This window comes from Leishmania braziliensis, chromosome 7 (genome assembly GCF_000002845.2).
Source record: "Leishmania braziliensis MHOM/BR/75/M2904 complete genome, chromosome 7".
NCBI lineage: Eukaryota > Euglenozoa > Kinetoplastea > Trypanosomatida > Trypanosomatidae > Leishmania > Leishmania braziliensis.
This window is the reverse complement of record NC_009299.2, coordinates 424,880-440,805: the sequence shown is the minus strand read 5'-3', so window position 1 is coordinate 440,805 and position 15,926 is coordinate 424,880. Positions and strand designations below refer to the sequence as shown.

General features: G+C 60.3%; 3 protein-coding genes across 3 annotated transcripts; all 3 read right to left on the bottom strand.

Annotated features, from left to right (window-relative positions):
- Positions 1 to 378: 378 nt before the first annotated feature.
- Positions 379 to 2,580, bottom strand: LBRM_07_0950 (hypothetical protein, unknown function; the record flags this gene model as incomplete). Its single annotated transcript, XM_001562540.1, has 1 exon — positions 379 to 2,580. One exon carries the CDS (start codon positions 2,578 to 2,580, stop codon positions 379 to 381), a length of 2,202 nt encoding a protein of 733 aa, XP_001562590.1.
- Positions 2,581 to 7,417: 4,837 nt separating this feature from the next.
- LBRM_07_0940 (splicing factor ptsr1-like protein) lies at positions 7,418 to 8,548 on the bottom strand (the record flags this gene model as incomplete). Its single annotated transcript, XM_001562539.1, has 1 exon — positions 7,418 to 8,548. One exon carries the CDS (start codon positions 8,546 to 8,548, stop codon positions 7,418 to 7,420), a length of 1,131 nt encoding a protein of 376 aa, XP_001562589.1.
- Positions 8,549 to 10,378: 1,830 nt separating this feature from the next.
- On the bottom strand, positions 10,379 to 14,311 carry LBRM_07_0930 (hypothetical protein, unknown function; the record flags this gene model as incomplete). The annotated part of the gene is made up of 1 exon (XM_001562538.2): positions 10,379 to 14,311. The coding sequence occupies one exon, from the start codon at positions 14,309 to 14,311 to the stop codon at positions 10,379 to 10,381; it is 3,933 nt and encodes a 1,310-aa protein (XP_001562588.1).
- Between the last annotated feature and the right edge of the window lie 1,615 nt (positions 14,312 to 15,926).

Genomic DNA, 15,926 nt, shown 5'->3' with positions numbered 1-15,926 from the left:
GGGAACTGGAACAGAAAGGGTAAGCGGTGACTCGCAGCCTCTGGAGGGAGAATTGAAGGCAGCGGCCGTATTAACAGTGTGGGGGATGTGGCGCCGGTTAGGGTGTGAGAGGGAGGGTGAGACGTAGAGTAAGTGAGTGAGTGAGAGGAGGAGTAGGGGGAGTGGAGCAGAGAGGCCTGCATCACTAGTTCTCAGTGTTCACGTGTTCGCATTGCTTCGGCCTGCTTGCTTATCCTGTGCTCGGTCGCTAAAACGCCTCGATGCACGCACGCGCACACACACACACACAAAAAAAAAAGAGGTAACAACGCGGGCAGCGCATCCATCCGTCACCCACCCACCTGTTCGCCGTCCGTGTTGGGGTGGAGGGCGTGTGTGCTACATGATGACACAACACTTTGTGCCCCCCTCCTTTCCCTCCAACGTCATTGGCGGGGGCCCATCTGGCGTGCATCTCTCCGACCTCTCAAGAGGTGACCTAAGCGCTGGAAGAGCACCGCTGTCTCTCAGGCTGTTCTGGGAGCCGGCGGCACTTGACGCACTTTGGAGACCTCTATTATTGCCATTAAAGCTTTCGCGTGCTGTCGCGGACGATATCGATCGAAGGTCGGGTGAGCCGCACTCTATTGTGCGGCTCATGCGTACGTCATCGGCCGACCTGTCACACGCAGAATTCTTTGCCGTGGTGCCGCCGTAGCTCTCATGCGTTGAGTCATCGGCAGTCTCTGCGCAGTGCCCATTCGGGGGGTTCGTCCACTGGAGGCTACTGGGGACGTACTTGGGTCGCTCGTTTCCCTTGTCGTGGGCCTCGCCTTCAACGCCGATACCGTCCGGTACGCTCGGGATGACTCTTTGGTCACGACTTTTGCTTCTCATGCTGGGCGAGGCGGTGTCTGTGATGGACGATACCGTCACGTCCAGCGCCCCAGAGCTGTCGGCTGAAGAAGTGGAGATGAGGTTCCTCGAGGAAGAAATGTGGTTGTGCGCAACTGTGTACGACGCCAAGCCCATGCGGCCCTGTTCCTCGCGCTTGGCAGTGATCTTGCCAAAATCCAGCCGCGGCACTTGGACCTGGTAGGGCTCATGAGAGGCTTTGCGCATGGTCCCACGCTTGGTCTGCTCCAACAGGACGCTAACGGGGGTGGCACCGGTGTAGCCAGGCCAAGGGGACCTGTGGACCACGTCGCACTGGGGGGTGAAGCCATGAGCCTCACCTACCCGGCCCTTTGATGCCGTGTCAATCGCTAGACTCGCTCGTGGGGTCGGTGCCTGTGACTCGACGACTAACGACCCATCACTGCATTTCTGCTGTTGAAGTGCACTGCCACCGATGCGCGAATTCGCCAATGGGCGGCGCTTGATCACTAAAAACTTCGCATTCACAGGGAGGCCGCCGTTGCTACGTTGCCCGTGGCGTTCTGCCCACAGCGAGGCGCCATTGTTCGGCGCTCGCAGTGGCAGCCTGTCCCACTCTGGTGACAGGCCGTTGGACGAGTGACCGGGCTCGGATGGGGAAGCGCATCCGCCAAAGCTCATGTACTGCGTGCGGCCAAGCACGAGGCCATCTAGCGCGTACCTCTTCTCTATAGAGTCGACGAAGCCCGCATCGGCGGGCATCGGGTTGCCGCAACGCCATCCGCCACTGCTCTGTCGCTGCTCCTGCATCGGCTGGGACTTGCGGCTGGTGCAGTAACCAGAAGTCATGGAGCTAAGCACGACGGAGACGTCGCTCTTGCTGAGTTCGGTGTCGTCCTCAGCGACCGCAGCAGTGGTCAGCAGCAGTGGTGACGCCACAGCAGCAGCCCCGGCGTCACGTAGAGGCCTTTGAGAGAAGCTTCTGTTGTTCCCTATGGCTCGTGAGGCTGTGCAAAACGCTGGCACGTGCACATCGCCGTCATTGCCTCTGTCGGTGGCGTTGCGCAGTTTCAGAGTCGCAGACGCACTGAGCGAACCGCCTGCGCTGCTCTTGCTTTTTACCAGCGTGTTTAGCGGTGCATGTGCCTTCACTGTCGTCACGACGACAGTCGGTGGCTGCGACGCCTTACGCGTGGCCTTGCTGTTGGCAAGGTCAGAGCTCTGAAACGCCTGCGATGCCACGCGGTACCGCTCCATCGGTTGCGCCGACTCCTGGAAGGACATAGCATTCGAAACACCGTCGTCGTCCCTATCACTGCGTCTGTCTACGCCAGGCAGCCGCAAGTACCGCACGGGTTGAAAAGCCATGGGAGGGGACGCCAAAGATGTGTGGCGCTGGCTGGACTCCATCGGATGCGAGTAACTCAGTGTCCCCCGAGAGCGCTGAGCAGTAGCAGCGACGTTCTCGTGGCTGGTGTTGCCTGAGCCTCGCATCGCTGACAATGCGCCCATGGTCGGCTTGTCCCTCTCCGACATGTGTATGTGTGCCTTACGTGAGTCCGGCCGACAGCGCTGTAGAGAAAACCGCTTCGATTCTGGAAGAGGGCCGGCACACGCAACTGTGCGAAAGCGAGAGGCGCCCTCATACTCGCTCGACAGGGCGCTGCCAGGGCGGTATCCGTTCAGCTGCGGGCTTAACAGGCCCGAGTAGCTGCGTAGACTCATGTTTGCCAGCAAAGAAAAAAAAAAATAGACTTCCTTGAAGAATCGCAGGCCCGTCCTCAGTCAAATCCCCTGCGCTGGGGGCGTGTGTACGTCGTCAGTCCCTCGCTTCCGTATTCCTGCTGCTGCTGCTGTGGTCACCGCAGTCGTTGTGCCTGCCACTACCGACGTGCGAGGTGGTGAGAAGCCCGTCACCGTAACCGTGTTAGCCCCGCGTTCCCTTCGTCGACACGGCGAGTTGATCCTCCCCTGCGAGGGTAATGGAAGCGCAGTGGTAGGCTTGGCGACACGTCTCGGTATTCGTGAAACGGTGCAGCCGCTCGCCCCTGACCAGCTTGCAAGGAGAGGGGGGGGGTCAGTGAAGAAGGGGGAGCGGGACGGCGAAAAACAGTACCGATCAGGTGGATGGGGTAGGGGGGAGTCGAGAGGTGGGTGAGGGGGGGGGGAGGCTATGCGAAAAGCGGAGGAGGAGGAGGAGGAGACCAGCGGAAAGGGGCAAAAAAAAAAAGGGAGTGGCACACACACACACACACGCACACACACACGCACACACACACGCACGCACGCACAGAGAGAGAGAGGCTGACAAGGGGAAAGAGAGAGAGAGTAAGCGAGGATGGAATAGAGAGAGGGGAAGGAGAAGTCAGCACGGCGCCCTTCACGTGGGAAGGCAGGGCCTAGAGAGAGAAGAGAAAGAGGCAGAAATCAAAAGGCGGGGTCAGAGGCACACAGAGAGAGACTCACAACCAATAGCTGTGATGAGAGAGAAAGCCAACGCGCGCCGATCGTTGTAAAACGGCTGCAATCACGCGTACTCGTTTACAAGGGAGGGCGAGAGAAAGAGGGAAAGGGAGACGGATGGTGAAAGCGGGGAATGGGGGTGGGGGAGGGTAGTGGGGGAGAGGAGGAGGCACATGTACCGGGTGTGCGCTGCTCCGTATCAACGGTGACCTTTGAAGACGAGCAAGCATAAAGCACAGCGAGGAGGAGAGGGGAGAAGGTGGTGGTGGAGAGCAGAGCCGTAGCGAAGAGAGAAGGGAGAGTCAGCACACCAAGAGAAACAGAGAGAGTTGATACATATAAATGAGAGAGGGAGGTGAAAAGGAGAGCCGCAGCGTCTGTCTAGCAAGAGAGAGGGAGAAAAAAAAAGCTGCGGTGTACAGAAACGAGAAAGCAAAAGAGAAGAGACCAGAGGAGCGTCTCAGGAAACTCAGTTACACACGGCTACAGAACAAGCGTGCAGGCGACCAGGAGACGTGCGCACAGAGGTGTATCACAATACTCAGACGCGTATCCACCGCTACGTGAATAGGTTATTCATGCATGGGGGGAAGGGGTGCTAACGTGTACCTGTGTGTGCGTGCGTGGGTGTGGCTCTGCGCAGCAGTCCCCCTTGTTGGCTCGCGTTTTGTGGGTGCCTTGCTTCCAATCTCACGCGCAGCGCACGAGTCTCCAAGAGCGCACGGGGATCGATGGAAAGAAAAGCGGGGCGAAGAGTAAAACGGAATGGCACGTAGCGAGAGAGAGAGAGAGAGAAAGGGGGGCTCTGAAGGCAGACAAGAAAGGCAAAAAAGAAAAAGAGGACGAGATGATGGCGTACGCCCCCCCACAAGGGCGGGGGGAGCGTCAGCAGTAGCAGCGGCAGAGGCGGCGTGCGACGCTAACACGGCAACAAAGCGCAACGACAGAACGCAGAGTGAGTGCGAGAAGCACAGACAACTGAAACGAGAAGAGAGAGAGGGAAACGAGGTCACGGAGGAACGTAAGAACGATGTTGCTCGGTAGGGTAAGAGGGAAGCGCAGGAAAGAAAAAGGCAACGGAAAGAAGACCACACACACACACGCGCGTGCGGAAAGGAGAAGGTAAAAAGAGAAGGCAGTAATAATAATGATCTTGGGGGCTGTGCTTCTTTTCGTTGGCGCCCTCGCAGGCCTGATCGACGTGCGCTGGCGCGCTCGGCCCTCGCTTTATTGCCTAGGCGGAAATTCGGCCAACACAGCGAAAAACAGCAACGCCCTGTGGAGGTGCGGGGGAAGCCCAGAAGGGGCCCACGCACCAGGGAGCGGGGGAAGGGATCGAGGTGCGGGTCTTGAGAGTGCGCTCTGCCGTGCGTTAGTAAAAGGGCGGTGGGTGGGGAAGAGGCTGTGAGGGGGAGAGGGGAGAGGGAGTTGGTGGACTCTTGTCGGTGAAGGAGGAAGAGGAGGAGATGAAGGAAGCAGGAGGCAGAGACGGCGTGAAGCGCACTTCCGCGTGATGAGGAAGGCGTGGTGGACTGGGACACGGCTCACGCACGCAACCAGACTGAAGTGCTGAGAAGGTCAGTAAAGTTAGGAAGAAAAGGTGACGGGGTGGCGGGGAAAGCAGCCGTGCTATGGTGGACGATGGAGGGCGATGATGGCAATAGCGGGCACGCGAGGATGGATGGTAGTGTATTGGTGAGCGTGTGCACCTCTTTTGTGGGTTTGCCCACCCGATGCCCGCGTGTGCGAGTCGACCAGAGATGGCGAAAGGGAGCCCAGAGAGCAAAGCGATCAGGAGGAGAAGAAAAGGAGGAAACAGTGGGAGAGGTGAGCAGGGCGCTTGTGGCTTACATACGAAGGCGGGGGGAGGGGCGCGCGCGTTTGGTAATACGCACAACGAACCTCAGAGGCACACTCACGCAGTCTACGAGAAGAGTTAGAGAGAAGCACACGCACGCCCACGAAGCCGGACAGAGACAGCGAAGTTAGGTGGGCCCGCCACACATACACACGGTAAGAAACAAACAAAACAAGCAAAATATATCCCGCGCCGATCTCTCCTTTCACGGGGACCGCGGAAGACGATAAGAACGACGTGAAAGCGAGTCGCAGACACACACAGCGTAAGGGAAAGTTGAAGCGCCTGAAAGAGTTCTTAGATGGGTTAAGGGGCGAGGAAGGGGGGCACGCACAAAATATGTACGATTGAAGGCCCTCTAAAGAGACCGTTGCCATCAACCCACCAAATCCACCGCCGGCTACCACGCCGAGGGAAGTTGCTTCGCCGCTAGAGGAGAGTTGTTAGACAGACACAACAACGCTCTCACTACCTACAACGCGTAGAACGAGCGGATTTGGGGCCTCTTCCCCATTTCCCTCCCACCACCGTCTTCGCACCGACCGCCTCAAAGACGTTAAACAACACGCAAGAGAAGAACGCATCTAAGATAACTACAAGAGAGAGGGGGGCACGATCCGCCACGCACACGCCGATCATGCCCGTCCACTTACACACCTACGCACAAAACAAAGCGAAACAAGAACGCCGTAGCAACGAGTAGAAACTACTAAAAAGAAAAGAGGGGAGGAAGGGGGGGGGGGGGGGGCAGCGGCCTCCTACTCGCGCACCACACCCCGAAAAAACAGGGCCACCACACCGTCAGAGAGCTCAGCCATCGACACAGGCAGAAGGGGGCATCGGCTGGCAGCCAGCCACCATCGCCCGCAGGCACGTCGACAGACAGCCAACCACATCAGCGCATACGAAACGGAGAGGGGCCCACCCAACACACACGTAGCGAAAAAAGTGGAAAAGCGAAATGTCGCGCGCGCGCGGGGGGGTCCCTTCCGATCACGGCAAGTCAACAAGCGGAGAAGCACATCGCAGCCGCTCATCTATCGCGGCTCCACCGTGGCTGAGCCCGCGTCCTCGAAAACAACCCTGTCGAGTCGGCCCATCCGTCTAGCCCGCTCGCCGTGTGGGCCCCTGCGCCCCCTCCTCCGGTCCGTGCTGCGCGATCGGCGCCAGACGGACCTGGGCGGCCCGCGTGCCGTGATCCAGCCGGGCCCGCTCGGGGGGAGGGGGGTCTGTCGTGCGGCTAGGAGGTGGTCTAGGCGCATCCCGCATGAGCTCAAGGAGGACGTTGGCCAGCTGCAGGGCAGGCCTCCCCTCCCCGAGACCCACCACCCAGCCCGCGCGCCACGCCTCGCGCCACATCCCCTCAGCACGCGGCACTCGATAACGTGCTGTGGAGACTCTCCACAGCGGAGTCTGGAGGACTCTATCGTGCGGCTCGGCGTGCCCCCGTTGGGCCTCCCCCGCACCTGTGCCACATCGGCTCACCCGTGTGAATCCCTTCACGCCTTGCTCGTCCATCCCCCTTCCTCGCCTGACCTGTGGATACCTTGCCTGCATGGGGTACACCATGCCGGCGGCGCTTCACACCGCGGGCGCACAGTGATCACGTGTGTGGACCCCGGGCATTGCTCCAGGACGGCGCTGCTGCCGGGGGGTTAGCTGTCTGCATCCCCCGCTTCCGTTGATGCCACCCGGGCGCGTGTCCGCATGTGCCGCGACATGTAGGACGCCGCCACGCGTCTGTGGCAACAGGGGCGTTCCGCCTTCCCCTGAACCCGCACGCCTCTGACAGCAGCGGGTGGGCCAAGCGGAAGAGGCCTGTGCGGAGCACGTACCTGTGCACGAAGAGTTCGTGGCTTGTCACTCTGATGTGGCACAGGGAAGGTAGCCGGCGATTGCCACCCGGCGGGGGGAAACCGGCGCACGGCGAGTGAGACGCGCGTAATCACACCGGTGCGCACAAACCAGCAAAAGAAACGGTAGAGAACGAAAAACCTAAACGAATAATGTCAACAGAAAAGAGAGGCGGGAGGAACACCGCACAGGGCTGCCACAGGGCGCAGTGTAACCCACCCATTACGACGTCGCTGCCACTACACGACCAGCGTCCCCCGGGCTTCGCTGCACCTTGCCCTCCCTCTCCTCATTCTGCCTGCCTCATCTCAATTCTCGCCTGGTCTCGCGTAGCTTGAAAAATCTCTCGGCTGGCGTGTGTCTCTCAGGTGAGGCTAGCGCATCCTCTCAACGGCGGGCGCGGCGGTCGTCACTGCGGCGATCGTCACTGCGGCGTTCGCGACGATCACCACCACGCTCGACACGGCCACCACGACGGTGCTCGCTGCCATGGTAACCTCCGCGACGGTTGCGACGGTCGCGAGAGTCCTCAGAGGCGGGCGAGTAGCTGCGGCGACCGCGGCTGTGCGAGCGGCTGCGGGACGAGTAAGAGGAAGTGCTGCGCGACGACGGAGTGTAGCTGCGGCGCGAACGGTGGTGGCGGTGGCGAACCTCGCGGCTGTCGCTGCGGCGGCGGTAGTGGCGCGTATCACGATCGTGACGGTCATTTTCGCGGCGTGGGATATCGCGAACGCGCTGGGGCGAGCGCTCACGCTCCCGCTTTCGGACTGCGGTGCTGATATGCACAAGCACGCGTACGTCGCCAATCATCATGTTGTTCAGCGCCGCAACTACCCGCTTCGTATCCTCGGCGGAGGGCACGTCGACGTACATGCAGTAGCCACGACGCTCGAAGCGCGTGACCGAAGTGATAGCCTCAATCTTGCTGCGAATGATGTCGTTGGGAATGTCCTTGCCGGCAGGGCCGAGGTTCACGAATACCTGACGGCCGCCGTTCACGTAGCGGCTCTCGTCCACTGGCTTGGTGCCGCGTGCCTCCTGGCGCTTGCGCTTGTTCTCCTTCGCCTCCGCCATGGTCTGCTTGCTCATCTGCACCGCCAGACGGAACTTGCCCTTGTAGTCCTGGTTGTCCAGCTTCGCGATCAGGTTGCGTGCCTCCTCTACCGTGGTCGTATCCGCGAAGGCACAGCGGCCACGAAGGCGCACATCCTTCACATTCTCTGGGTCGATCGCCTTCGACTTGAGATAATCGGTCAACTCCGTCAAGGTTACAGTGCGGCCGGCGGGGCCCATGCCAATGAAGATGGACGCCACCTCCTTCTCCGGAATCTCCGGCTGTCCGGCATCATTGCTCGGGGTCGCCGCCGCCGCTGCAGGCGCGCATCCGGAGTCGTTAACGGTGGCCTGCCCCGCGCCGGGCTCTGGCAGCCGCATCGAGTTAGAGCTGCTGCGGCTGCCAGAGGCACTGCGCGACGCACTTCCAGTGGCGGTGCCGCTGCGGCTGAGCGACTGCGACATGAGCTGAGCGATGTAACGTTGGCAGAACAAAAAAAAAAAAACACACAAAAGGCGGCGGCGGAGGAGGCGGAGGCGGAGGAGGGAGAGCGCGTGCGCGAGGGAACGGCGAGGGACGAGAATTATGAAGGAAAACACGGATAAAAAGAGCCACGAAAGGAAAAGCACGGCACTGGCTTAAAACTGGTGCGCAGGGTGCAGAGGTGGCGATGACGTGTGTGCGGGGAGAAATACGTCGCGCATTGGTGTGTGTGCGTGTGCGTGTGTGTGTGTGGGGGGGGGGGGGGTCATGAGAGGGGAGAGAGGAGTGGAGGAAGAATGATTTGGTGCAAGAGAAGCGCGTGAGGGACGGCGGCGGCTCGATCGGAGGAAGGGGGGCTGCACTCTCGTCGACTCACATCATTGAAACGGGGTTACCCCAATGCAAAGGAAACAACCCACATACGCATGCGCGCATATACATAGATTTCGACAGACATGTGTCCACACAAACCCCCTTGTCGCTGCATGTGCCTGCGAGTGAATGTATGCATGTCGCCGTAGCGAAGTCAAGATGTCGAGAGAGAAGAAATGAGGGGGGAGATGTCAGCGTGGTCTTGATACAGACTAACACGGGGAGGGGGGGGGGGGGGCAGTCTCCGCCTGTTGGTTGGTCCAGCCTTCGCTGTCTCGGGAATTCACCTTTGTCTTATGCCCTTCAGTGAAGACTGACAAACATGCGCAGCCACAGAAAAATAGGCGGAGATAGCGAAAGAGAGCGAGCGAGGAGAACGCTGCTGTCACTCCGTGTGAGAGAAAGTAAGTGGCGACCAGAACGGCGGTGTTCGATTCGTCTCCCTCCGCCCTCCCCTCCCGTCACTTGTCCACGCACGTTGTCGGTCGTTTGTTTGGGGCCTCTGGATGTGTTCGCAAGGGAGTAAAAGCCAGAGGGAGGCAAGCAGGAAGGGGGGGGGACATGATGATGGAGAGAGTGGCTGGGAGAAGGGGGGATCGGAAAGCAAAATACGACAGTAAAGAGGAAACACAAAATTAAAAGCGTGAAGAACAAGTTGAACGCACAGCCACACACGCATGCACCGATGCCCACCACTAAACCGAGAGAGAACCGAAAGACAAAGGGGGGGGGGGCGCAGACGCCGCTGGCAGCGGAGTGGGGCACCACCAGCCGCCATCGAGCGCTTGTGGCCCAGGGGGCAGCAGGGAGAAACGCGCTCCAGAGAATCAACGGCTGCAAGCAAGAAGCAATAAACAAGGCCCGCCACCACCACCGCCCCCTCCCCCCCCCCCCCGCCGAGGCAGGAAAAGGAATGGAAACGTGTAGAGCGGGAGGGGGAGACGAGGAACAAGCCGCACACGGGAGGCACACACACACACACACACACCTCCCCACCCGGGAGCCCCCCTCGCTCCCTTCCCAAGAGGGGCAAAGACACCGGGAAGACGCGAAAGAAAAAGAGCCTGCGCAGGCCACACACGTCACACGCGATCGGACGTAACCGAAGACAAGGGGGGCAGAGGAGGAGGACAGCGGAAAGGCAGCAAGGGGGTGGAGAGCACTTCATCGATACATACGTAGGGGGTGGGTACTGTGTAGTGGTCATCCGTGACCACACTCTCCCCTCCCTCTCCCTCGCTTTCCCTCTCAAGGATCTCGCACGTGCGTGCAGGGATGCGTGGGACTCACGTTACCTCTGAGTGCGGCAGAGAGAGAGAGAAAGAGCGAGAGAGAGAGGGCACATAAAGATAATGGGAGAGGCAAAGGGAGGAGGAAGTGCGGGATGATAAAGAAGTAAGAGACCCCGATCCTACAATCCACAACGAGCGCACACGCCTCTAGTACCCGTACTGCATCGTGTGCGGGGCAGACGGTGCCGGCATCACTAGCAACACGTTGGCACCAGGCGTAGGTGGCTTGGCAAGCGACGACGCCGCCGCCGTAACCTCTCGCAAAGCACTCCTATCACTTATCATGGTGAACATGTGCGGCTGCGGCTGCGGCTGCTGAAGTGATAGCTGAGCCTGCGGGGAGACAGCCATGTGCACACCGGGGTGATTTTGCAGGTGAAAAGGTGGGGCCTCAGTGCGGACGTCTGCTGCCGCGGCGCCGTCACTGACAAGACTGTCTCTATCTAGCGAGTGCAGATCGCGGCATGGCTCGCCGCTCTTCACAAAAGCCTCTCCTGAGGAGGCAGGCATCATGCGGTAAAGGCGCCCGTCTATCGCGACCATGGCTGCTTGAACCGGGAGCGGAGACCGCTGATGTTGCTGCGGTGACGACTGTAGCTGCTGTTGCTGGTGTTGGTGCTGCGCATGCTGAAGCTGCTGCTGCTGCTGCTGCTGCGCTTGCTGAAACTGAACTTGGCGAAGCTCGTTTTCGAGCCGCTGGCGGTGCTGTTCGAGCTGCAGCGTGATCAGCTCCTGCTGTAGCCGCCACTCCTCTTCCTCACCCGCACAAATCGTGGTGCGCTGCTCTTCTGCTGGCGAAATTCGATGATAAAGATGCTGCTGTTGCAGCGGCGGACACGGTCGCTGTTGCTGTGGTGGTTGCTGCTGTAGAGCTCCGAGGCAGTACTGCTGCACACCAACATCAGTGTACGAGAATGGAGGCGGCACTGTGATGACAGCTGCCGTGACAGTGCCGTCAGTGTTGGCGATGGGGACCGTCACGACGACGGAGTCATCCGCGGTGGCATGGAGACGACCGCCAGCGGTGGAGTGCTGGGCCAAAGGCGGAGAAGACCCGTGCATGCAAGACTGCGGTGGCGGTGGCGGCGGCGCCATCGAGCCCGGTGTGAGTGGCAACGAGACAGTGTCTGACCACGTTGACTTTGTAGTCCGTGAAAACAGGTCGGTTCGCGACGCGGACCAGTGGCTGCTGGCCGGTTCCGGCTGAAGTGGCGCTTGCGTCAAGATGCCTACAGCGCCACCGTTCCCATTCGTTGAGCCCAGCGCCGCCGGTGGGCTGTATGATGGAGACGCAGAGGCCGAGAACACTGGCGGGGATATCGAATGCGTAAAGTGGGCAGCATGGTCGCTGTCGCCGGCACCTGTGATATCCACGCCGAGGCCACCGTTAAGCGGCTTGAGCGCAGTGGGCAGCTGCCCGAAGATGCTCAAGTTGCCAAGCGTGTTGTTGTTCGACCCCATTAGTCCCACAGCTGCCACACTTTGAGAACCGGTCACTACGGTGCCACTGCTAGCTCTGCGGTTGCTGTAGCCGCTGCCAGGCATGAGTACCTGCGCATTGCTACTGCCTTTACTGGGGCTGGTGGACGATAGCGCCAGGCTGTTTGCCATGCACCGCCCAAGATTGCGGTCAGGGTCCACGCGCAGCGGCTGGACTTTCGATAGAGGCGACATCGTGGCGCCGTTGCTCGGCAACGCTGACATCGCACCAGGGCTGGGGTTGGGATGATGAGCACCACCCGTAGGGGAGGTAGTGCTAATGTCTTCTCGTGGCAGGAACGCTTGCAGCTGCAGCGGCCCACCAACCCCATTCACGCTGCTGTTGCTGCTTGGGTGGCTGCTGAGGTGCTGCGCACGCTCGCCAATGGAGACGCCGTGGGTGCTACTGTAGGCGTTGTGGACGAGAAGCGGCGCTGCACAGCTCGTGGGAGGTCGACTTTCACAACTCGCAGATGCTGTCACACTGCTGCTGCTGCTCTCCACGCCACCTGCGCTGCCTGTTGCCACGGATGCACCAGTCGCAGCACCAAGACGGCCGGTCGGAAGCGCTGGTGCCTTGGCACTCGCGCTGCCAGTAGTGACAACTGCAGGGGTCACTGTGACGCGGGTCTCGGAGTGGTTTGCCGCTGCGTCGTCACAGCTCTGTCCTACGGTGAGGCTCCTTGACACATACTTCTCTGACGCCACAGAGTTGACGGTCGCGTTTGACACTTGGGTGCTTGGGCCCTCTGAAGTGCTGGAGGAGGTCGCTGCGGTGCCCTTCTCATCCTTGAGACGACCAGCGCCGCACGCCGGCCGCCCCGCGCCCTCCGACTCGGAGCCGGGATACCGCATTGAGTGCAGCGGGTTGTTGCGGCAGAAGAGAGCAGAGTAGTTGCTGGCGGTGACGTAGTTGCCGGTGAGCGCAGAACTGGTGGCAGTCGACAACGGTGGCGGTGGCAGGGGTGGCGGCAGTGAGTGCTGCGGTGGCTGCACCTGTGGTGTTCGGACGCCGTCAGGGGTGAGCAAAATCAACCGGCCCTGTGGGGTGGCAGCGTAGATCTTTCCAGGCATCATGGCAGCTGAAGGTGACTTAGGCACTCCAAGCTGTTGCTGTTGCAACTGTTGAGACTGTGGGTGTGACAGCAGCTGCTGGGGATGGGACTGCCTCTGCGTCTGCGGAATCTGTTGTGGCTGAAGGTGGGGAGGCAAGTTGGGGAAGCGCGGGCCACCCTGGAACGACATCAAGGACGAGGCTCGCACACGCTGCAGCTGTTCCTGCTGCTGAGTTTCTTTACGCTGAAGCCGCTCCTGCTGGCGCGGCGCGGCGCACTCCCCCTGTAGGCTCTCTACCTGCAGTGCCGGGATCTCAGGTGGGTGTGGATGCCGGCCGTGGCTGAGCTCAGCCACGGGCAAACCCAGGCGAGGCTGGTTGGGATACTGGCGATAGGAATGTACGTGATAGTGGTGACCTGCACTGGTCAGCTCGTCCTTGAACGACGAGCGCTCGGAAGACAAACAGCTGCTCTGCAGAACCGTCGATATTGAGGACGATGAGGCGGTCGTCGGTACTGTTAAAGTCCTCGCAGTCGCCGCGTCACTGCTCGTGTCGCAGCTCGGGTCCGTATGAGAGGAGGTACGCGGAGCGGCCTCAGCGGAGGCGGATACGGCAGTGACCTCACCGGCGCCACGGCTGTCGCCCATCAAGCGAGCACTGGAGGTGGACAGTGGAATACGGAGGCTGCCAGGGTGAATGTTCATCTCACCCCGAGTGCTCACGTTGCCCGCCATGCCGCCAGCGTCATTCGCCGAGGGCTGGCGCTGTTGCTCAAACAAAGTCGCTCGTGACGCTGCGGAATTGAGCGGGTACACCGTAGCCGCGGTACTGTGCGGCTGCGGCTGCGGCTGTTTGAAAGGTTGCTCAGCTGACAGCTCAGCAGTCTGCTGGGAAGGCGCCTGGGGAAGCTGTGGCTGCGGTGGCGACTTTGAGCGAACACCGCTCGCGACAGTACCGCTTCCACTGGTGAAAGACGCATTTGCCCTGGACTCGGAGGACTGCCCAATGCTAGTGGCGGTCAGCTGCCCCACGGCCGACACGGGAGAAGAAGTGCAGCGCATCGCCCTCGTCTCCCTCGGCCGAGAAGTTGCAGCAGACCGAGGAGCAGGGGGTACAGCAGCACTGGGGATATGAATCATATGACCATCGCCGCCGGTCCGGCACGCACCGGTAGCCTCGCTGGTGGCCCCGCGCTGCAGCGGCACACTCAAGTAACGATGCTGCTGCGGCTGTGGCTGAAGTGTCTGTCGTAGTGCGGCCGCTAAATTGCCGTACGTATTTTCACTGACGCACTTTTCCTCCTCGATACTGGCGAGCTGGTGCTTGATGCTCTCCTTGATGATATCAAGAGCGTAATCGTCGTTGTCGCGAAGGGGGGTTGGCGTCGTTGAATGGGGCAGCTGCACCGCCAACGGCGCAGCCGTGTACTTGAAGGCAGCGTCCCCAGCGCCGCCGTTGAGCCACTCTGGCTGAATGCTGAAGTCTTCCGACACGGTCGTTGACTGCTGCGAAGGAGTACCCTTGCCTTCCCCGCTGCGTGTCATCACTCCTGCGGGCGTGCTCGGACCGCTGGGGGTGCCTGGGCCTTTGTATGCGTTGATGACGTCGCGTGTGTTGTTCGCTGCAGTCACCGACGACCACGAGGAGGCGGAAGAAGCGAGCTGGGCCAACTCAGCGTTCGCTGAGAACGCAGACGGCGACTTTGTGGCGGCGGCGGTGCCTCGGTCATCACGAGAGTCGCCCCAGGGCAACGCGACCGACATGGTTGTTGCGGTAGTGGCGCGCATAGGCCCATTGCTGCAGCCGCCAAACGGCATCACAGAGGGGGAGGGGCTGGAGTCAGAGCCCCACACGCGCCACTCAAACGAGGTGGTCGAGTCCTCTACTGCATCGGACGAAGCGGTGTACATGACGCCGCACTATCGGATAGTCTGGGGGAAGAAGAGCACAGGCAAGAAGACGTGGAAAGACAGACACTCCGACAAGAGAGACAAAGACGCCCGGCACGTCGGAGGAAATACTGAGGAACGACGAGCGAGAGAGTAAAGCGAAAAGGAGAAGAACGCCGAAAGCCCGTGCGACAGTGGAAAAGAGGCGAGGAGACAAGTGTGCACAGGGCAAGAGCGAGGCGGCAGGGAGTCGAAGGCACAGACGCGAAAGGATGAAGATCACACGCTCACAGAGAGAAAGAGAGAGAAGAGCGGTGGGATGAGAGAAACCAATTTGATCGACCTTCAAGTGGCTTGGTTGAGCAAGCGCTATTCACCCCTGCTCTCTCGCTCTCTCTCTCTTTATTCTGCGCTACGTTGAATCCTACAGCAGTATACTCTCACAGAAGCGAGGAAGCGAGAGCGACAGAGAGAGTGATAGAGTGCGCGCTAGCAGGCCACCAAGAGAAAACACCAGCAAGCGCCGATGCTACCAAAGGAGAGAGAAAATGAAAAGGGAGCAAAGCGGCGGTGGGAGGGGAGAGGGAGGGGAGGGGGTGATGAGGAGGAAAGAATGCCCTGCGTGTGTGGGCACGTCTGTGTACCGGAGTGCGTGGGCTTCGGTGCAGATATTCTGATGGGCGCGTCTTGGTGGGTGGGTCGTTGAGAACTCAAGGCTGAAACGGCGAGGAAACCACGGCGGCAGACAGACAGAGAGCAACCGGTGAACCAGATCAGATGACCAAGAGCGAGAAAGAGAGGGGGTGGGGTGGGTTCGCGACAGCCGCGCACAAGCACACGCGCAGTTGCTGAGCGGAAGGACGTTTTTAGAGGAGAAAGGCCAAAAGAATAGTCGCCACGACACAGATGAGATGGTCAGACAAGAAAGCCAAACACACCGGCAGGGGGTACTGTGACGCCCACGAGCAGAGCTGCGTCGTGTGGTAGACTCGAGTCCAGTAGAAGAGGAGAGGCGAAGAGAAAGAGAGCGAAAATGGCAACAGCACAGAGCGAAAGAAGGGCGATCGAAAGACGGAGGCGGGAAAAAAACCCCCAAGTGACGGAGAGTAGGAGGGGGGGAGGTGCGTCGAATAGGAAAGGAGAGAGAGAAAGAGAGAAACAACCCAGGAGGTGATTGGCACGCAGATGCAGTTGCGGTAGCACATGCAGGCACAGACAATGCGCAGCGATGCTCGCGAAAGGGAGAAAACGGGGAGGGAGTGAGGGAGAG